This window comes from Cherax quadricarinatus, chromosome 29 (genome assembly GCF_038502225.1).
Source record: "Cherax quadricarinatus isolate ZL_2023a chromosome 29, ASM3850222v1, whole genome shotgun sequence".
NCBI lineage: Eukaryota > Metazoa > Arthropoda > Malacostraca > Decapoda > Parastacidae > Cherax > Cherax quadricarinatus.
In genome coordinates, this window is record NC_091320.1 from 27,880,567 (window position 1) to 27,903,977 (window position 23,411).

Below are 23,411 nucleotides of genomic sequence, written 5' to 3' on the forward strand. Positions count from 1 at the left end.
GTTGTGCGAAAGGAGTGTGAAACAATGGAGTATTGCGCTGATACAGGGTATTTCGAATAAGACAAAGCCATCACTGTGTTGCCCAAAAAACCCTAAATGAAACAACTCAGGCATTCCCACTGTTACCGTTGGATTACCGATCTTTTTAAGTGAAGTGATTCCATTAAAAGTTGCACTTATCTATTGGAAAAATTTTCCTTTCAACATTATGAAATCATTTTATAAATCTCTTCGTACGTGTATTTCTAATCTTATCTCAAAAATGGTAATTTATTTTCTATTACACGGCTACATAACAGCATCGTATAATTTTACAAAGTAAAGGTAATTAAGTTACTAGGTCATACAAAACTGGGTAAACCCTTCGTCTAACATACTGACTACTACGTCTAAAACAAACTAGCCTTTGATCTAACCCTACTCTCAATGTTATTAACTGTGATTCAAAAGAATGACTTTACATCGATGCCATATTAAAGATGGAGTCACACCAAGAAGGGCAAAGAATCTGAGTATATTCAACTAACTCATAATTTGGAGAGGAAACTTCAGACGACATTTTGGTTCGTCCTGAATCATTATAAAATCGCGAGTGGTCCAGGAGACCGAAACATCATCTTAAGGTTCCTCTCCAAGATGTGTTGTGAGGTGTTCCTAGCACAGAACTGTGACTTACTTTCTTTTGTCTGAAGATAACTCTCTGAACATTGTGTAAAAGCTCTGAAGTTGAATTATTGGTCATATTTATCTTAAATGTTCAAAATAAAAATACTTTTGCATGATTCTTTTGAAACAAGTTATCGTACTATAAATAATTTTACATAACGGGAACGGCAATAAAATCACTGAAAATATAAGAAGCATTCTGCAACAGCTCTTAACAATAACCACCAATTACAGATTTCTTTCACTATGCTTAAATATTTCATCCTTATAGTAAAACATTTATTTCAACAAGACCCACTACATATCCCAAATGATGCCTATCTTCAGTTTCTATACATTTCCTTCACTTGCTGATGATGAATACATGTCATAGTGACATATCCTGATATTCCGAGTTTCTGTTAATTATTTTGACAATTTTTCTCCTCCTATAACAAAACTGCTCTAAGTTTTTCAAACTTCGCCGTTTGCTGTCAAATTTATATATCAAAATATAATTGGCGATTTTTTTCTTCAAATGCGAACATGTTTCCTCAAACTATTAGAATTGCCTCAGCCTGTTTTACATAATACAGGTCTTTGTCAATACTCTTCACAAACCACCTCAAAGCAATGGCTATTGAGCCAAACAAATCATGTGTTTCAGAGTCCTAATTTTTCCAACGAGTTCAGTCAGGTTTTCTGTTTTCTTGACACAAGGCAAGTCATGGCTGCCATTGTATCGATACTTTACTACATATACTATGTGAAGTCCTGTCGCCTCTCTCTTCATAGCTCATGATGCATGTCTAGGCCAGTCAACTGAGAGTATCAAACATATCAAGCTTAATGCACCAAAATAACGTTTTACAGATACTGAACAGCAAAATATTTAATTTATATCTTTTATGGCTAAAGGCAATGGTAAATAGTGAAAAAAAAACTTTTACTATTAATGTCAATTACATGACCAGTCGCCAATAGTATACAAAATTAATTGCTTATGTTCATTTACCGTTAATTCAGTTACTATAAACTTTGAAGAAACTGTGATGTCAGGAGAGGAGGTGCCACCTTGTACGTACAGTACAACGATCTTCCTTAGCTTGCGAGAAACTACTATGAAACAATAGCTTACTGCATAATACTATCTTTCGGTAGCAAGGTAGTTAAATTATTCAGTCAGGATTGTATGGGTTTTTTAACTATTACAAGATAAAAATTAAACATTTCTAAATATTAACATCTTAATAAACCTTCTTGAAGAAGTAAATTTATCACAGGAGAGCCTAGAAAGTTATGATCCCGACATACAAAATACTATGAAGACTCGACAATGTGAAGAGATATAAATTGTTTGAAAGGCGAAGGACCGGATACAAAAGGAAATAAAAGGAAAGACGCAGGACATGCTCCGTTAACTCGAGGAAAGGTAGAAAATGGAACATGGATGAGTAATTAATACAGACGCAATAAACGGCTTAAAGAAAAGGTACGATAAAATACAAGGGGCTTATGAATTTAGTGTTATCAATCATGTGTACCTGGGAGGCAGGGATCAAAGGTTAAGACTTGACGCCTAACGACTGCAACTAAGGGAAACCAAGCGAGTTCAGTACACTTAAAACAGTGGGACACCACAAGTTTAGCTCAATTATTTAACGATGAATAGGTACAGTAATTTCACATACACACAACACCGATAAAAATAACCTTAATGTAAATTACTGTTACTCTGTTCTTAAAATCAAGTTTCTAGTTGTTTAATATGTTGATTAATGCCTTAATGATCCTAGCAATCGATAAGACTTAAACTAATCAAACTATATATATATAATGAAAGGATGTTTATCTCAAGCGTATACACTTTAAGAAATTCAAGAAAACTATTTAGTCTTAATAAACTAACACTAATTTAAAGCAGCATTATTAATGTACGTAGGAAGCAAGTGGCATCTCAGTTGTCAATTATCATTCTTCAGTAACTAGCATTACCCTGACTGTAGGGCATAGTACTTCACTCATTTGGAGAAGTGATTCACATAACAATACTCAGAAGCTAGCATGGTGCCATTCACACTACGCATTGGATGGAGTGTGCTACGTCATTGCATCCATGGATATATAAACCGAAAAGTCACCGCGCTAGGCATCACAATCTTTTGGTATACTCTGAAGGCAAGATGCACGCCGGACTCTCTCTCCTCGTCCTCTGCCTCGCTCTTGGTATGACTCAGTGCTTAATTTCGTCCTAGTCTTTGGTATTCACAAAAGCATGATAATATTTGTATTTCATTACTTTGTTGTTTAGATTAACCCAAGTCTATGAATATCATGTAATGTAAATAATATTTGTTAGTTCTTAAAACGGAGGTGTGAATCACAATAACTTCGTGTGAAGTTTTTCTTCACATTAATTTCTCTGAAACAAAATTATAAAGAGATATATCGTAAACAAATCTAGAAAGTTTCATTAATGCAACTGGAAACAGACTTTGTTTCAACTGCAGACATATGCAGTCTTGCACCAAATCTGCATATATGTATTAGTTTAGCCTTTGAAACAATGTATAGATTCGATCTTTGCCGAATGCAAATTTAACATACAAAGTCAAGTAAAAGAGTATGCGAAGCAATTAATTAATTAATCATCTATTTTTGTGATTAATATAATTCACATTAAAGCTACCAGAATTTCCTAAATACTCTTACAAGTATAAGACTTACCACAGCTCGTCTAAGATTTAAGGCTACACTCAAAATAATCCACTAAAATGCTGTGAAACTGAAAAAAAAAACAATGACTTGAGATGTTTGATATATTTACATACAGAATCATAACGCATCTTAAATTAGGAAATTTATGATTTATCCTTTTTCATGTTTGTGTGGATTTTTGTGAATCATTTCGTCTTTTTCTGACAGGCTTCGCTGTCTGCATCCCTGAAAAGGCAGAGAAGGAATCTGAAGAGAGCCCGAGAGTAAGTCCAATAAATTTAATCGTATTAACAGCACTAGCATGTGATACACCTGTACATCATATAATTCATCATGTCACAGGCCTCTAATATGTTCATGGCTGTCACCAGGACAAGCGAGGATTTAATACAGCCTTCACTGCCGGGTATGGAGCCGGTGGCGGTTATGGTGGCGGCGGTGGCTACTTGATTGTTGGGTCTGGTGGAGGAGGCGGCCACGGACCCACTTCTGCTGACATCGCCAACCAGGCTGCTGCTCAGGCTTCTGCTGCTGCCGCAGGTCTTCAAGGAGCCTCTAGTTCAGCTGCGCGTGCCGCAGCTAATCAGGCTGCTGCAGTGTCAGTAGCCGCGGCACAAACTGCTCAAGCCGCAGCTGCACAGAAGCAGTCCCAAGCCGCACAAATCACACAAGCTGCACAGGGTGCGCAAGCAGCAGCCTTTGCAGAGTCCTCTCTCTCCGGGCAAGCCTTTGCTGCTGAGCAGGCTGCAGAAAATACCTACAACTTGGCCGTTGCTGTAGCTAATGATTTGGCTGCTGCCCGTCAGGAGGCCCGAGCTGTCACTGCCCAGGCATTCAATGCTCTGCAGGCTTCCCGAGCAGTAAGAGCTGCACAGGAGGCCATGGCTTGGCAAGCCCAGCAGGCGGCCGCCTCCCTCCATCAACAGCAAGTTGTTGTCATTAGCGACTTGCAGTCTGCACAGGGAGCAGCAAATCAAGCTCAGGCAGCAGCTGCCAAGGCTTTAGCTAAGGCTAAGGGTACCGGGGGTGGCTATGGAGGCGGCTACGGCTACGGCCACTAAGGATACAAGAACACATAGGGGACACCACCTGATACTCCCCAGTCAAAAGGCTCACGGAACGGAGGCCAGTGGTAAGCGGTCGTCTGGGGGAACTGGAGTAACTTTATACTGTGAAGCATTCTCATAACATTACGTTAATATATGAATTTCCTAATAAAACGTTGGGTCAATGCTTAATTTCTCTGCATGCTATCATTTACAATCCAAAACTAATTATTTTTTAATAATCAACAACACATAACTGCCCCATAAGTATTTATACTAAGGTGTGTATCTTAGTGTGTAATTATATATAAATATTATATATTATATATATATATATATATATATATATATATATATATATATATATATATATATATATTTATATATATATATATATATATATATATATATATATATATATATATATATGTATATATATATAAATGCCGAATAGATAAAACTGGTCATTTAGCAAAAACTCATTTAAAATTAAGTCCTCTCTAAAATTTTCTCTTTACGTTTCAAGATATATTTTTTCATTTATGTTAATGTATAAATTAGTAGTTTCGTAACAAAAGAATCTTAGAAAACTTATCTAACCTTATTATAAGCCCAATTTAATTTTGCCTAATCCAACTAACTATATTTTAGGTAAGTTTACTATAATTTAATAATAAACAAACGCATTGAAATATATACTATTTGTTTCGTTAAGTTCAAAATGATTTTTGCGAAATTACTGAATACATAAATTTTAGCTTGCCTTATTCGGCAAGAAGAGCGTTGCTATTTAAGCTAAAATCACAAGTTTTACCTATTCGGCACATTATATATATAAATTATTGGGGGTGGTAGAAGAAAATATTCAAACAGCTCCGGGGAGAACCTTGAGTTTTCCCTGAGGTACGTTTATTGTCTTCTCTGAGGATGAGGGTCCCCAGTCAAGTTCTAGAGGTGGTACCTCCCTATATTATTTATGTATGTATGCATGTATGTATATATATATATATATATATATATATATATATATATATATATATATATATATATATATATCAATAACACTGCCACTAGCCAAGGAGTCGTGTGGTCCTGTGGACCACACGACTCCTACGGATTAAGGCAGCATGAGTTTTTAGCCCACCATGAGGCAGGCCAAAGCAGCATGGGTTCGACTCCTTGGCTAGTCGCAGTGTTGATACTGATCAATACCACTTGTTCGTGGGTACAACAAAAAATATATATATATATATATATATATATATATATATATATATATATATATATATATATACACATTATACATATGTTTAGAATTCGCAGAATAAGCGAAATATTCAAACACAAACTTCAGGTCGTAGGAGACTCGAACCTACGAACCTTGGGACATGGTAAGCAGTGCTATATAATATATATATATATATATATATATATATATATATATATATATATATATATATATATATATATATATATATAATTTCAACACGTCGGTCGTCTCCCACCGAGGCAGGGTGCCCCGAAAAAGAAACACTTTCACCATCATTCACACATAATCACTGTCTCTGCAGAGGCGCACATACGACAGTTCAGATGTCACTCCAAACAGCCAATATCCCAACCCCCTCGTTTAAAGTGCAGACATTATATTTCCCACCTCCAAGACTCAAGTCCGGCTAACCAGTTTTCCTGAATCCCTTCACAAAATATTACCCTGCTCACACTCCAACAGCTAATCAACTCCCAAAAACCATTCGTCTCCATTCACTGCTATGTAACACGCTCACACACGCCTGCTATATGTACAAGCCCCTTGCACACAAAACCTTTTACCCCCTTCCCTCCATCCTTTTCTAGGATGACCCCTACCCCTCCTCCCCTCCACTACAGATTTATATACCCTCCAAGTCATCCTATTTTGCTTCGTCCTCTCAAAATGATCAAACCACCTCAACAACCCCTCCTCAGCCCTCTGAATAATACTTTTAGTAACTCCGCACCTCCTCCTAATTTCCACACTATGGATTATCTGCATATTTACACCACACTGGCCTTAAACACGACATCTCCACTGCATCCAGCCTCCTTCTTGCTGCAGCATTTATAATCCATGCTTCACACCCATATAAGAATGTTGGTACCACTATGCTCTCATACATTCCCATCTTTGCCTCCGTGGATAACGTTCTTTGTCTCCACAGATACCCAATGCTTGACCCACCCTTTTTCCTTCATCAATTCTATGGTTTACCCAGTCCTTCATAAACCCATCTGCTGACAAGACTACTCCCAAATATCTGAACATATTCACTTCTTCCATACTCCCTCCCTCCAATGTAATATCCAGTTTTTCTTTATGTAACTCGCTTGATACCATCATCACCTTACTCGGCAGGCGAAAGTGTAATTTATTTGTTTACTGTGATTAAGTTAGTGTTAGTAGGCTGCATGTGCAGAGGAGGCGACTGCAAGTGGGAAAAAAGAACCATATACAGAGTCGACAACCCCATTAAGTTGGTCTCTACAACCTTAGTCATAATAAAAATTCGCTCTATAGAATATATGAACTGCCCTGTAAAATTATTAAAAAAATCCTTATTTGAATTTATATTATCTTGTGAATATAATCTAGCACTTTAAATATATAAAACATGGCTACAGTTACAATACTTAAACTTGTACGAGTTGCCCCCAAAACATAAAAATGGAGACCTAGCTGAAATTAACTAAGTACAGGCCCATCTCTTAACGTGTCTTTGTTATCAAAAATATCTGAAAACGTAATAAATAAACGAATATACGCACACTTATCGCTATACAAAATATTTTTAACTCTTGCCAGTTTGGCTTCAAACCAGGAAAAAGTACCAATGATGCTTGACTGTCTATTCAGATCTAGAAAATAATAAATATTCAATCGACTTCTTTATTAATCTAACAAAAACTTTTGACACTGTAGACTGCAACATCTTCCTGCTGAAACTAGAACACCATGGAATCAGAGGTCATGCTCTTACTTCCATGAAGTCCTATCTTACGGTCTGACGTCAGCCTGTGACTATCATTGACACAATCTCATTTACCAAAATTATCAACCCTGGGTACCACAGGAGGTAGCGTTCTTCGGCCAATATTAGTTCTTATCCATATACTGCAAATGACCTACCAATTGCCTCCCAGGAACTTTAACCAGCCTTCTTTGCAAGGGGATCCAAGTTGGTCAAAATAGACCTAAAAATAAGGAAAACTTTGTTTGGCAACGGAGTTGTGGGTGAGCAAAACAAAAGACGCGAAATTTGAGGGGACATGACTAGTTTACAAATGAAAAAGATTAATAAATCAAGGTTATGTTACGTAAGGTTTGTCAGTAAAATAGGAGCAAGTGTTTCCTGACTCGGGTCTTAACAATTGATAGCCCGCAGCTGGAGCTTTTGGTCATTTGACCGAGGCCTTCAGCTAGTCCACCCCTTTAAAAATTATGGTTATGGTTAAAACCATTTTTGATAATAAATAGAGGTTATAAATAGCGTGTTGAAAATATATACCCAAGATAGGCCTTACAGCAACAGATCCAAGTGTGAGAAATTTAGTGTTAGGAAGGATATTGGGGAAGTACTGGTTTGGCAATAGAATTGTAGACGAATGGAAGAAACTTCCAGGCAGCGTCAATGACACAAGAACTTTGGATAAATGTTAATACAAGTTTACGGGTACATGAGGGTGTGGGTGTGTGTGCGAGTTTGACCTGCCAAGCATGGGCCAACTGGCTTGCTGTAATGTTCCTTCATTCTTATATTCTTGTTTGGATGAAGTCTTTCACCAGCATCACGAAACCTCTCTTTGAAAAGACTAAATAATGAGAAAACATGCGAAGCTTAATTATACACTTACTGTTACTTCCATCGTGGACAAACTTACACGATGTGAGCATGAATCTCCTCTAAATGATGTACGTAATTTTGGCGGCATTTTCCAGCTTCACAAATTTTCTAACACATATTTTGAGCTTTTGCTTTAAAGTAGCATCACTAAAGGCAATTTGCATATTTCTTTGTCACATTGCTGTTTATTGTGAAAACACTACGGCTCAGATTTTTCCAGAATTCTGTCCGGAAATGCACAAAACCAATTCGACTCTCGAAACACTTCCATCACTGGTCTCCGGGCTCGTGTTTTATTAACCTTCGACTTCTCGTGTCATGTTTAAAAACTTGCATTCTTTAATTATTATTTATAAATAAATAATATGCAGTTATATTATTTAAAAATCATTATTTGTTTAAATATAATACTCATTCGTAAAATCTGCTAATATAAGTTTATTTGCGAAGAAACACAACGTACTGAACGTCGACTTTCCAAATAAATAAATTGAATGTTATATCTGTCGGTGATTTTTTAATAATATGTAATTTAACAATACGTATATATTAGTATGACACACAAGATGTGAGAAATGACACAAAAATCTCGAGTCTGAAGGGAAAGCCTCACTGAGATAGTTTGTAAGGTATAATGCCTACCCACACCAGTGGCCATTAAATCTAGGCCAATTGCACACTAGCTTTCAAAATATTAATCTCTAGAATAGGAATTAATATAAATTTTCGGTGCATATATACACTGAGGTACATATCCCTCAATGATATACCAGGGCCGGCTCCATAATTTCTATATAGGAGAGGCTTAGGGGTGTCACACTGATTGAAAGTGGACTTTGGGACTTGGCTTGAAACTACATTTGCAGATCAATAAACACCAAAGCTGTCTAAGGATTCTTATTATTATTTTTTATTTTTGGTGGCTATGGAAGGCTGGTGAAGATTATGGGGAGGGTAGTGGGGTGAAGCCTACCAACCAACCCCTGGGCGCTCCTACTGGTATATTCTGTAAGCGAAGGAAACCATTAGGTATGCAAATTAATTAAATCTCAAACCTACGGGCACAAAGAAAAATGAAAAATAATCCTTGCTATGTTTGTCACTGATCTTTCTCAATTTTAACACTGTTGCTATTATTATTATTTTATTTTTTTATAATTATATTCATATGGGAGCCCTAAACCCAATCTCATCATATAGTTCCTGGCAAATGGGAGATAACACATTTGATCCGAGGGAGGGGAAAATGGCTCCGAGTCCTTGGATCAAAATCTTCGATATTAATCAAGCCAGCCACCTTACTATTGTTGCTTAATATATATAAAACACAAGCCATTACTCACATGTAATTTTCAAACATATTAAATGTTGTTTTAAAGTCAGTCACTAACAGGTAGTTCAATCAAACATAAAAGTAACATGATACTGCTTTCAAAATCTCTCCTGGTTTGTGCAAATTTTGATGGTCAAAACACTATAAAAAGATTTAAAATATAATAATACTAGTACTTTTTGTCCTCTGCTTATAAGTTTACACAAGTGATGTCGTGAGAGTTATGAAGACATGTCTGGTGACTGCCTTGGAAAAAATGGGGAATAGGCGATTTAAGGATGAGATATGAATCACCTCTAGGTCACAGGTATGTTAGGTGAGTCTGTACTAGGCAAAAAGTGAGTGTATGAACTAGTTTAATGTTAGACCAAGCTACTCTGAAAACAAAACAAGCAGTAGTCTGAACCATAGTGGATAAAAACACAAAATTGGAAACAATTTTGGAAATGTTTCACTGAAAAAATACAGATTTTGGAGAAATATAGTTAAAAACAAGTTTTATTTGAGCAGAAGTTGGAAAAATTAACGGGAGGAGGTGACTGCAGTGAGCAGCCTTGTATGTGCATCTAAATTGTTAAAATTTAGTTGTGAAATTTCACAATGAACTCTTACTTTAATATATTTTATTGATGATAAACTGTTAAACACGTTGGAATTATACGGTACTGAAATTTTGACAGTTGAAGAATATCTTCATTTGAACCAAATAAAATTTTGAGCTCATATGCTGCAGATCACCTGAAGTTTCACCCTTTTCCCAGGAAAGTTAGTAAACTAATGTTATTTTTTTTTGCACCTAAACTAACTAAGCAATCGAAGCTTATATATTTTTTTTTTCGTAATATCATACAGCAAAAATTTACATTATGAATTTTTGTAACTATACTTATTTGTTTTACTAGGAGGAGGAACTGGGAAGTCAATCTAACTGTTACCTGTAACTACGCACCCAAGCACTTCCTGCAGTCATCCCCACCCACCCGCCGACTAAGTCCAAAGTGGTTAGGCCACTTACCTTTATTATCCCACCTAACCTCCCCCACCCACCCTTTTCCTATATTTCCATCGTTACCCATCCTTCTTCATTCCCCATTTTATCAAAGCTCTGGTCATACAAGTTCAAGTTCGCCGACTAAGTCATGAGGTGCTCAGTTGGCAGGAAACCGTATTTAAGCTCTCACAACAACTGAATTGAAGAGTGAACTGCTTGACGATATCCTTTTATCCTTCTGAAGTCTCCCACCTTAGTCTGACAGATTTCATTATTTCATATATGCAACCTATACCAGGTGATGAAATATGACGGGAAAAATAATCTTTTTGTTTCCAGAATGCAATTATTATGTCACGTAGGACAGCAGTATATTTGCAGGTGTACCTAATTTTGCTAAATCCAAAAGAGGAAGCCATGTTGAGTAGAAGTCAAACCCAGAGACTGTACCATCAGAGCCATAAATACTTACTCCAACGAAAATTTTCTAACATAAACACAAGCCATACATCAATCTTTCCATGTCTTATATCAAGCAGTATATTAACTAAACCCTTGCAAAATCACAGGCAAACACTGCTTACAGCTTACAGAATTGGACCCTTGCTTAAACAAGATGGAATCTTTCGTTTCTTAAGTAGGCTTAAAGCTTTTCGAACCACGAAGGTCATTAAGGCTGCATATCACATCTTCACTAGTCAAGAATACTTTAGTTCCAAATATAGGCTTATTGGGTTAAAGTAACCTCTAAAACATATACCCCTCCACGTGTACACGCCCTGCCCTCCTCAGTGCACACATCACGAAATAATCGTTAGAACATGTACAGATAGAACCATAGTTGGTTGGTTAATGGGGTTCAAAGCCTATTGACTACTCGAGCGTCATTAAAGTTGCACGTAACCAGTTCACCACCAATCACAAGAAAATCAGAGTGCAACGGACAAGTGAATTAGCAGCAGAAACACTCACAGCAAGAGGCATTCTTGAGCTTCCCCAGTGCTCGGGCTTTAAGCCCAAAGCTAGGGTGTGGCTCGAAAAGGATCCTGTAGTGCTTGCTGCCTTTACACCTCCTGACATCATCTGGTGCTATGCAGCTGCCACACCCTTCGAGCCCAGTGTGGGCGGGGTTTGTGGCAACCCAAGGTGCCTAGCTTCTCCCTCCGAGCCCCTTGGAGGGCGGGGAATGGGCCTAGGCCTGAGGACAGCTGGTCCCAGAAGACGAGGAGGTACTTGTACCTCCTCCCATGGCAGACATTGGTTTGAGACTCTCCCGCGAAAGGGAGCCAAGGCCGGGCCACCCCTTGGAAAAAGTCCGGGCCGGGCAATTAAATCGGCGAATCTAGAACCACCACCAGTCAAGAATACTATTTTAGGGATTAAAGTAAATTCATTGTATATATACTAAGAGATAAACATCTCTAGGTGCTTATATCCTACTAGTCATTTAACCAGGTCAATTGCTCACCATCAGTCAATACGTTAATTCCAAAAACGACCCTATTTGCCTTAAAATAAACTCTGAGTAAAAAATACTGAGATATGTATCCCTCCACGTGTGCATGCACTGGTGTTCTCAGTACAAACACACTCAGAGATGTATATTTATCAGAATATATTCAGTGATATTCTGTTAGTTAATGATTGATGAGGCTTAAAGCCTATCGACTACATGAAGATCATGAAGGTTGCATATAACCTGATCGAAAAAAAGGAGACACATGCAACATAATGCTTTAATGAAGTTAATGAGGAGAATTAAATCGGATGAGGATCAGGCAGGACTACAAAGAGACCTGGACAGACTGCATGCCTGGTCCAGCAATTGGCTCCTTGAATTTAACCCCGCCAAATGCAAAGTCATGAAGATCGAGGAAGGGCAAAGAAGACCACAGACAGAGTATAGGCTAGGTGGGAAAAACTCCAAGCCTCACTCAAGGAAAAGGATCTTTGGGTGAGTATAATACCGAGCACGTTTCCTGAGGCGCACATTAACCAGATAACTGTTGCAGCATATGGGCACCTGGCAAACCTGAGAATAGCGTTCCGATAGCGTTCAAAACTCTGTACACAGTGTACATCAGGCCCATACTGGAGCATGCAGCACCAGTTTGGAACCCACAACTGGTCAAGCACGTTAAAGAATTAGAGACGGTGCAAAGGTTTGCAACAGGACTAGTTCAAGTGCTTTGGGGAATGCTGTACGAAGAAAGGTTAAGGGCAATATGCTAGTTTCACAACTTTATCCTCTGGGTAGATATTTATTAATCGTAATCAATTAGTTCTTTTCTTTACCTTTCAAGTAAAGATAAAATCTTTAACCGTTTGATCCCTGTTATGCATTGAAGTTCACAGGAACCTGTAAGGTAAATTATCCTAAAATTAAAAGTAGGCATATGGGTGACGTTCAAAAGTGGGCCGTTGCTAAATGGGAGGTGGACACAAAAAGAAAGCTAGCATCAGGTAGGGTAGGCTCCAAAACCTGGTGGTCCCTGGTCAAGGACAGACAAGGTTATCTGCCTGATGAACTCATTACACCTCTAAATCGACCGGTAGTCAAGCGAAGGCAAACCTATTTGCTGAACACTTTGCTACCAAAATGCAAGTTCCTGATCCAGCAAGGGACCCTCCTTGGCTAGCTGCAAGAACTGTGTCAAAACTGTCAGTGGTGACAATAAGGCAGGAGGAGGTGCGTTTCCTTCTTAAATCGCTTGACCAAGAAAAGGCTGTGGGCCCAGACAAGTTGAGCCCAAGATTGCTGAGAAGATGTGCAGACCAGCCAGCAGCACCTCTAACTCGCATCTTTCAGCACTGCCTAGTACAGTGTAAATGGCCCTCTCTGTGGAAAGAGGCAAATGTAGTCCCTGTTCACAAAAAGAAGAGCAGAGCAGAAATCAGCAACTACAGACCAGTGTCACTCCTGTCAATCACTGGTAAGATCCTTGAGACAACAATCTCAGACAAATGACAGAGTTTTTTGACTACCACTCACTACTTTGTGATCGTCAATATGGCTTCAGGAAAGGTTACTCTGCTGCTGATCTGTTGCTAAACCTCTCCACTAAGTGGCACCAGTCACTGGATGAATCCAAAGTCAGCTGTGTGGTAGCACTGGACATTGCTGGTGCTTTCGACCGGGTGTGGCACAAGGGCCTCTTAGCAAAACTTCAAGCACTGGGATTTTTTTTTTTATTTATTTAAAACTCAGGTACAAAATAGATATGGGTGCATAAAATAATATGTCAACGAGATACCAGGCACTAACAAGATTATTATTATATAATAAATAATAAAATCAAAACACAGGAAAATATAAAGACATTCCATAACAATGGTCCCAGCACGCTTCCTTGTGGAACACTTGCCCCAATAGGATGTCTTGCTGATTCCGTTCCATTGAGAACTACCCTTAGAGATCTACCATGAAGGTAATCATTGAGGAGACATAGCGTAGCAAGCACACAAAAGTACACACATACACAAGCAATCACGTATTATACAACATGATACAACATCTGGCATATAACTAGGCATGGCTTCCGCCTGCCAACACACAACGTATCCAAGACTTAATCTAAGAACTCAGGTGCCTTAAAGAGCACAACAATACGTAATTTGGGCGACTGCCACGGGGTTATTATCACTGACTAAGGATAGGCATTACAGTTCAAAGGTGGAACAGGATGACACTACAATTCACAACAATGAAAATATAGCACTGGGAATTGCAGGCTCTACGCTATGTCTCCTCAATGATTACCTTCATGGTAGATCTCTAAGGGTAGTTCTCAATGGAACGGAATCAGCAAGACATCCTACTGGGGCAAGTGTTCCACAAGGAAGCGTGCTGGGACCATTGTTATGGAATGTCTACCTCAACGATCTTCTTCATCTCATCCCAGAATCACATGCATATGCAGATGACTGTACACTGACATTCACTTATCAAAGAGAAGAAATGCCAGCTGCTCTAAGCTACATCAATCACCAGCTAAGAGCTATATCAGCTTGGGGAAATAGATGGCAAGTAACATTTGCACCTGAGAAAACGCAAATGATGATCGTCTCTAGGCACCATGATGGTAATGCTGGTACAGTAGTAATGATGAATGGGAGGGTGTTGGCACCTGGAGAAGAAGTTGATATCCTTGGGGTGAAATTTGACTCCAAACTAACCATGAAGAACCATGTTGTAAAGCTAGCAAACAAGGCAGCCAGGAAGCTTACAGCATTTCGCTGTATCTCGCATCTGCTTGACAGTAGGGGTTGCAAGATTCTGTACGAGACACAAGTACGCTCACACCTTGAGTATGCTCCACTTTCTTGGTTTGCCTGCCTCCCCCCCCCCTCTCATCTGCGACTGCTTGACAGAGTGGAGAACAGAGCAAGACGTCTCATCTCTCGCCTGGACCCATCCTGGATAGATCTGTCATTTCAGCAGAGCCTTCAACACAGGAGGGATGTGGGTGGCCTTACTGTTATGTATAAGACCAATATTGTCAAAGTACCTCACTTGGATCCACTTCGAGGACAGAGTGAAACAAGCTTTTATGCCACAAGACGGGCAGAAAGCAGCAACTTCACTTTGGCTGTACCCTTCTCCAGAACATCACTCCATCTGAGATCATATATACCCAGGATGATTCGAGTATGGAACACATTCGTACAGCATAATGATGTCAACGAGATAACGTCAGTTGATCAAATGAAAATGCTGGCCCACAGATGGCTCCAACTTCATCCTGTTCCCTACTTGTATATCTCATAACAATAAAATTGCTTTCAAATGAGCTGATGTAGGTAACAGCTCTTAGCTTGTCAATAAAGTTAGGAATCCTTAACCTCTAAATAGCTTGTCAATAAAACTAGGGATCCTTAACCTTGTCAGACCCTGTGTAAAAAAAAAATGCAGGATAAAATCCTCTGTGTACGAGGAGTCATATGAAATCGAACCCGGTGGTCAGGTTGCATTCCCACAAGCGTGCTAAATGTGCTAGTACTGTGAGGTGCGGAGTGTAGTACAATAGATGGTGTTAGGCTGGCACACAACTGTCTGTTAAGCAGCGTCATGCCACAGTGGGAACGGCCACTATATAAACCCACCTCGCACACTCCAGTCACCGCACACCCGGCCAGCCAGCACTGCCATGACACTCAAGACTCTCGTTGCTCTCCTATGTGTGGGTCTGTCACCCAATGACTTCCGTAAAAAAAAAAAAAGCCAGCACCTACATATCTGAGATTATCTAAATAAAACTGTGATAAAAGTGAATTACATTTGTTCTCAAGTGTAGTTACATATTTTTCTAATAAATATTTACTTTTTACTTTCCCATACAGGCCTTGTGGTCGGCGATGAAGCAGTGCGCGTGAGTACTGCAAGTCTAGTTAATTGTGATTTAAGCAATTTTCTGTTTGTAACTTAATAATGTATTTCCTTACCTTTTCTTGAGATTATATTATTATTATTTGGAAAATTTTAGGTTAATGTTGCTTCCAAAAATATAAATGATCAAGGCTCTAAACAATCAAGACTCATTTTGTCGCGCTTTAGTGCTTGTGTAAATCTTTAAGAATTAGCAGCTATTTACTCTTAATAACTGTATTGCTATAAACAGCCTTCTAATTCTATAAGTAGTGTATGATTTGTTGAGAACCGAACCAGGGGAATAACCGTGGACATGCAAATGTGAGGCTGCCGGGTCAGTTCCATTTATTATTACTAAATGGTTATAACTATCACCATTATTTTTAAGGAGTGGAGGGGTAAGCCAGCGGAAGGCCTCAGTCAGATGACAAAAAGCTGTAACGGCGGGTCATCATCCGACTAAGACCTGCGTCAAGAAACACTTGTTCTGTTTCCTGACGAGCCTTACCTAGTCTAACCTAAGTTCCATTTCTCTCAAATACTTTTTATGAAGATGCCAAATATGAGATAAACTAACAAGCAATATGACTGATGTTATAAATATTCACTGATTTATTGACGTTAAATTCTCAGTACACGGAAAAGCTCAGGTTTATTAATTAATACCCAGCACAAATGGTCAACATAAGTATTATAAAATATCAACAGAAAAGGTAAGAAATCAAACATGCTAGCTTAAAAATTTATGAAAGTGAAATGTATGAACAATTACATTACAAACTTAAAAAAGAAAACGAAGGTGAAAATGTTCTTGAAATGGGATGACATAGTAGGTCATGTATCATTTTGTGGATAGGAAGCATAATTCTTGGACCTACAATACTTGGAATTATAGTATTAATTTAAACATTGAAATATTCTTTGTACCAAGATCATTTGAAAACTTCAATTTGCATATCTGATTAATGGCTTGAAATGTTTTATTTCTTTATTTCACAGATACAATTCAACAAATATTGGATGATTGAAAATGAGTTTATAAAAAATATTGTCTATTATCCGATAAAATAAGTTACACCTCAACTATTTAAAAGTATCAGAGTAATTAAATATTATACAGTAACTTATATGTATCTAAACTGCCTCCAACCTCCATGATGCAACATTTAAAGACCATACCTCACACCCATACTAAGCGAGTTGTCACTACTATGCTCTGATACCTTCCCCTTTTTATTTCTACCGACAGTCTTCTTACATTCTTTCATTCTTACAATTTCATATATATATGTATATATATATATATATATATATATATATATATATATATATATATATATATATATATATATATATATATATATATATATATAACAACACTGCGACTAGCCGAGGATTCGAATCCTCGGCTAGTCGCAGTGTTGTTATTGATTAATACCACTGCTCATGAGGCTAGTACACCAAACGGGAAGTAGAATGAAATTAGCTGAAGCATCCACACCACCGTATGTCCTTGGATGAAGGTAAAACACCTAGCTCTGCTGGGTGCTTGATTCATGTAGGATTGTGTGGTCCCGTGGGTTAGAGCGTCATGTGTGATTTTCGCTCACCATGAGGCGGGCCAAAACGACATGGGTTCGAATCCTCGGCTAGTCGCAGTCTTGTTATTAATTAATACCACTCGTTCGTGGTTACAAATATATATATATATATATATATATATATATTTACTCTTCCCATACGCCTTCCTTTTAGTCTCACGTTCAGTCTTGTCTTTCTTTGGCTTCTTTCTCTCATCACCTTGCTTATCACCCTGCAGAAATTTGCTGACCGATATATATATATATATATATATATATATATATATATATATATATATATATATATATATATATATATATATACAGTGGACCCCCGCATAACGATTACCTCCGAATGCGACCAATTATGTAAGTGTATTTATGTAAGTGCGTTTGTACGTGTATGTTTGGGGGTCTGAAATGGACTAATCTACTTCACAATATTCCTTATGGGAAAAAATTCGGTCAGTACTGGCACCTGAACATACTACTGGAATGAAAAAAGTTCGTTAACCGGGGGTATATATTTTTTTTTCGTTAGGTTCAGAATGATTTTGGCGAAATTATTGCATACACAAATTTTCGCTTGTGTCCTATGTAGCAAGATGAGCGTTGCTATTTAAGCCAAGATCGCAAGTTCTGCCTATTCGGCACGACAATAATATATATATATATATATATATATATATATATATATATATATATATATATATATATACATATATATATATATATATATATATACATATATATATATATATATATATATATATATATATATATATATATATATATATACATATATATTTTTTTTTTCAACAAGTCGGCCGTCTCCCACCGAGGCAGGGTGACCCAACAAAAGAAAGAAAATCCCCAAAAAGAAAATACTTTCATCATTCAACACTTTCACCACACTCGCACATTATCACTGTTTTTGCAGAGGTGCTCAGAATACAACAGTTTAGAAGCATGTACGTATAAAGATACACAACATATCCCTCCAAACTGCCAATATCCCAAACCACTCCTTTAAAGTGCATGCATTGTACTTCCCATTTCCAGGACTCAAGTCCGACTATATGAAAATAACCGGTTTCCCTGAATCCCTTCACTAAATATTACCCTGCTCACACTCCAACAGATCGTCAGGTCCCAAGTACCATTCGTCTCCATTCACTCCTATCTAACACGCTCACGCACGCTTGCTGGAACTCCAAGCCCCTTGCCCACAAAACCTCCTTTACCCCCTCCAACCCTTTCGAGGACGACCCCTACCCCGCCTTCCTTCCCCTATAGATTTATATGCTTTCCATGTCATTCTATTTTGATCCATTCTCTCTAAATGACCAAACCACCTCAACAACCCCTCTTCTGCCCTCTGACTAATACTTTTATTAACTCCACACCTTTTCCTAATTTCCACACTCCGAATTTTCTGCATAATATTTACACCACACATTGCCCTTAAACAGGACATCTCCACTGCCTCCAACCGTCTCCTCGCTGCTGCATTTACCACCCAAGCTTCACACCCATATAAGAGTGTTGGTACTACTATACTTTCATACATTCCCTTCTTTGCCTCCATAGATAACGTTTTTTGACTCCACATATACCTCAACGCACCACTCACCTTTTTTTCCTCATCAATTCTATGATTAACCTCATCCTTCATAAATCCATCCGCCGACACGTCAACTTCCAAGTATCTGGAAACATTCACTTCTTCCATACTCCTTCTCCCCAATTTGATATCCAATTTTTCTTTATCTAAATCATTTGATACCCTCATCACCTTACTCTTTTCTATGTTCACTTTCAACTCATCCACTAACCTTTGCAATTTTTCTTTAGAATCTCCCATAAGCACAGTATCATCAGCAAAAAGTAACTGTGTCAATTCCCATTTTGAATTTGATTCCCCAAAATTTAATCCCACCCCTCTCCCGAACACCCTACTAGCATTTACTTCCTTTAGAACCCCATCTATAAATATATTAAACAACCATGGTGACATTACACATCCCTGTCTAAGACCTACTTTTACCGGGAAGTAGTCTCCCTCTCTTCTACACACCCTAACCTGAGCCTCACTATCCTCATAAAAACTCTTTACAGCATTTAATAACTTACCACCTATTCCATATACTTGCAACATCTTCCACATTGCTCCTCTATCCACTCTATCATATGCCTTTTCTAAATCCATAAATGCAATAAAAACTTCCCTACCTTTATCTAAATACTGTTCACATATATGTTTCAATGTAAACACTTGATCTACACATCCCCTACCCACTCTGAAACCTCCTTGCTCATCCGCAATCCTACATTCTGTCTTATCTCTAATTCTTTCAATTATAACTGGTATACTCAGTAAACTTATTCCTCTATAATTTTTAGTCTCTTTTGTCCCCTTTCCCTTTATATAAAGGGACTATACATGCTCTCCGCCAATCCCTAGGTACCTTCCCCTCTTTCATACATTTATTAAACAAAAGTACCAACCACTCCAACACTATATCCCCCCCTGCTTTTAACATTTCTGTCATGATCCCGTCAGTTCCAGCTGCTTTACCCCCTTTCATTCTACGTAATGCCTCACGTACCTCCACCACACTTACATTCTGCTCTTCTTCACTCCTAAAAGATGGTATACCTCCCTGACCAGTGCATGAAATTACTGCCTCTCTTTCTTCCTTAACATTTAAAAGTTCCTCAATATATTCTCGCCATCTACCTAATTCCTTCATCTCCCCATCTACTACTCCCCTACTCTGTTTTTAACTGACAAATCCATATTTTCATTAGGCTTTCTTAACTTGTTTAACTCTCCAAAAATTTTTCTTATTTTCATTAAAATTTCTTGACAGTGCCTCTCCCACTCTATCATCTGCTCTCCTTTTGCACTCTCTCACCACTCTCTTTACCTTTCTTTTACTCTCCATATACTCTGCTCTTCTTATAACACTTCTGCTTTGTAAAAACCTCTCATAAGCTACCTTTTTCTCTTTTATCACACCCTTTACTTCATCATTCCACCAATCACTCCTCTTTCCTCCTGCCCCCACCCTCCTATAACCACAAACTTCTGCCCCACATTCTAATACTGCATTTTTAAAACTATTCCAACCCTCTTCACCCCCCCCACTACTCATCTTTGCACTAGCCCACCTTTCTGCCAATAGTTGCTTATATCTCACCCGAACTTCCTCCTCCCTTAGTTTATACACACTTTCACCTCCCTCTTACTTGTTGTTGCCACCTTCCTCTTTTCCCATCTACCTCTTACTCTAACTGTAGGTACAACTAAATAATGATCCGATATATCAATTGCCCCTCTGTAAACATGTACATATATATATATATATATATATATATATATATATATATATATATATATATATATATATATATATATATATATATATATATATATATATATATATATGTCTTGCCGAATAGGCAGAATTTGCGATCTTGGCTTAAATAGCAACGCTCATCTTGCCATATAGTACAAGTGAAAATTTGTGTATGCAATCATTTCACCAAAATCATTCTGAACCTAACGAAAAAAATATATTTCACTGTGTTTGTTTAGTATTAAATTATTGTAAACAAATCTAAAATATATTTAGTTGGGTTAGGCTAAAATAAATTGCGCTTGCTATAATAAGGTTAGGTAAGTTTTCTAAGTTCCTTTTGGTGCAAAATTAAAAATTTTTACATCAACATTAATGAAAAAATATATATCTTTAAACGTATAAGAGAAAATTTTAGAAAAGACTTAATTTTAAATGAGTTCTTGCTAACTGACCAGTTTTACATATTCGGCACGACATATATATATATATTTATATACATACTTTTTTTTTTGCAACGCACAAAAACTTTTTCTTTTTACATTAGTAATTTATACTGACATGTATATATAAAAGAGCATCTATTTGACAATAATTTAAGCATCACAGTATCAAGCAAATTGCTTAGCTGGTATTCCAACTTATATAATTCGATTTTCCAATAATACTGCTCAACAAAATTTAAGTTTTAAAAATATACGCAACCTTAATGGCCCTGGTGTAGTTAATTGCTCTTTAAACCCAGTTAGTCAAACAATCAACATGTGCACAATGATACATACAACAATACGTGTATTTGTCTCAATATATTATATATGGTGAGAGCTTTCGTTAATCTCTGTTTTAGGGATTAAAGTATTAACTGGTATGAAGAAATTCTATGCAGCCTTAATATTAAGACTATTGTGTAGTCCATAGGCTTTAAATCCAGTTAGTCAACCAATTAACATTTGCGAAGAATGTTATAATATCAATAAACCACACAAACATTTTAAAAGTGTTTAGCCAGGTTTTGTCATCTGTAGACCTTAGCTGGCTGGTCTTGTTTAACACCCAGCAGCATTCAACAAGAATTTCAGGACTCCATTTACCTTTGTAGTGTGTTTCAGTTGTTTCAGCATCTCCATGGAATTTTTATCTATTTTTGTTACGTGAGGTAAGTTATCAGGGTATCCTTGATACCAAACTGAACACTGGCTAGATTGAACGGACTTAGAATGACTGGTTTGTGTCACAAGTGGTTAAGTGTTACTGCTTACCATGGTCGAAACCGTCAAATTTTATACTTCACTATGATTTCAAAGAGTCGATAAAAATGTACAACCGATCTATGAATTCTGAAACCGAGCATATGAAAGGTCTGGTATATTACATTTACTCTCAAAATATAAAAAAGAAAAAACTGTGATACACAAAGACTAATATCCGTTTCACAATGTTTCATAACTGTTAGCTTATGTAGTATTTGCCTGTGTTCCTCAGTGTAACAACTCCAAATTTGCCATAAGCATATAGTATCTAAAAGTTTATCGTTGACTTTTTAACATAGTAACAATAATATGCATAGTTTGTATGTCATTTTGACCTTATGTCTTCGCAGGACAAGCGAGGATTTAATACAGCCTTTACTGCTGGGTATGGAGCCGGTGGCGGTTATGGTGGCGGCGGTGGCGGTGGTGGCTACTTGATTGTTGGTTCTGGTGGAGGAGGCGGCCACGGACCCACTTCTGCTGACATCGCCAACCAGGCTGCTGCTCAGGCTTCTGCTGCTGCCGCAGGTCTTCAAGGAGCCTCTAGTTCAGCTGCACGTGCCGCAGCTAATCAGGCTGCTGCAGTGTCAGTAGCCGCGGCACAAACTGCTCAAGCCGCAGCTGCACAGAAGCAGTCCCAAGCCGCACAAATTACACAAGCTGCACAGGGTGCGCAAGCAGCAGCCTTTGCCGAGTCCTCTCTCTCCGGGCAAGCCTTTGCTGCTGAGCAGGCTGCAGAAAATACCTACAACTTGGCCGTTGCTGTAGCTAATGATTTGGCTGCTGCCCGTCAGGAGGCCCGAGCTGTCACTGCCCAGGCATTCAATGCTCTGCAGGCTTCCCGAGCAGTGAGAGCTGCACAGGAGGCCATGGCTTGGCAAGCCCAGCAGGCGGCCGCCTCCCTCCATCAACAGCAAGTTGTTGTCATTAGCGACTTGCAGTCTGCACAGGGAGCAGCAAATCAAGCTCAGGCAGCAGCTGCCAAGGCTTTAGCTAAGGCTAAGGGTACTGGGGGTGGCTACGGCGGCGGCTATGGCTACGGACATTAACGATCTCTAATTTCCTCTTGATTTTCCATTCATTATATTACCTGTGAAGAAGACCCGTGTGTCGTTCAAATAATGAGGAGATTAGCGAGGCTGGTGTGAGGCTGTCAATGGTAATAACACATGTTTATCCCTGATGGATAATCTTATATGTATATATTATGCGATCCTTATAAAAGCTAAATATGAAA

At 38.1% G+C, this 23,411-nt stretch overlaps 2 protein-coding genes across 2 annotated transcripts; both read left to right on the forward strand.

Annotated features, from left to right (window-relative positions):
• The first annotated feature begins 2,738 nt into the window (after positions 1–2,738).
• LOC128690408 (antifreeze protein Maxi) lies at positions 2,739–4,585 on the forward strand. Its single transcript, XM_053779086.2, has 3 exons — positions 2,739–2,871; positions 3,571–3,626; positions 3,735–4,585. Exons 1-3 carry the CDS (start codon positions 2,829–2,831, stop codon positions 4,422–4,424), a joined length of 789 nt encoding a protein of 262 aa, XP_053635061.1. The 5' UTR covers positions 2,739–2,828; the 3' UTR covers positions 4,425–4,585.
• Positions 4,586–15,711: 11,126 nt separating this feature from the next.
• On the forward strand, positions 15,712–23,411 carry LOC128690407 (antifreeze protein Maxi-like). The gene is made up of 3 exons (XM_053779085.2): positions 15,712–15,798; positions 15,955–15,983; positions 22,525–23,411. Exons 1-3 carry the CDS (start codon positions 15,762–15,764, stop codon positions 23,221–23,223), a joined length of 765 nt encoding a protein of 254 aa, XP_053635060.1. The 5' UTR covers positions 15,712–15,761; the 3' UTR covers positions 23,224–23,411.

Coding starts and splice junctions, on each gene's coding strand:
- LOC128690408 (XM_053779086.2), top strand. CDS start 2,829: ATGCACGCCGGACTCTCTCTCCTCGTCCTCTGCCTCGCTCTTG. Junction 2,872..3,570: donor CGTCCTCTGCCTCGCTCTTG/GTATGACTCAGT, acceptor TTTTTCTGACAG/GCTTCGCTGTCTGCATCCCT. Junction 3,627..3,734: donor AATCTGAAGAGAGCCCGAGA/GTAAGTCCAATA, acceptor GGCTGTCACCAG/GACAAGCGAGGATTTAATAC.
- LOC128690407 (XM_053779085.2), top strand. CDS start 15,762: ATGACACTCAAGACTCTCGTTGCTCTCCTATGTGTGG. Junction 15,799..15,954: donor CGTTGCTCTCCTATGTGTGG/GTCTGTCACCCA, acceptor TTTCCCATACAG/GCCTTGTGGTCGGCGATGAA. Junction 15,984..22,524: donor TCGGCGATGAAGCAGTGCGC/GTGAGTACTGCA, acceptor ATGTCTTCGCAG/GACAAGCGAGGATTTAATAC.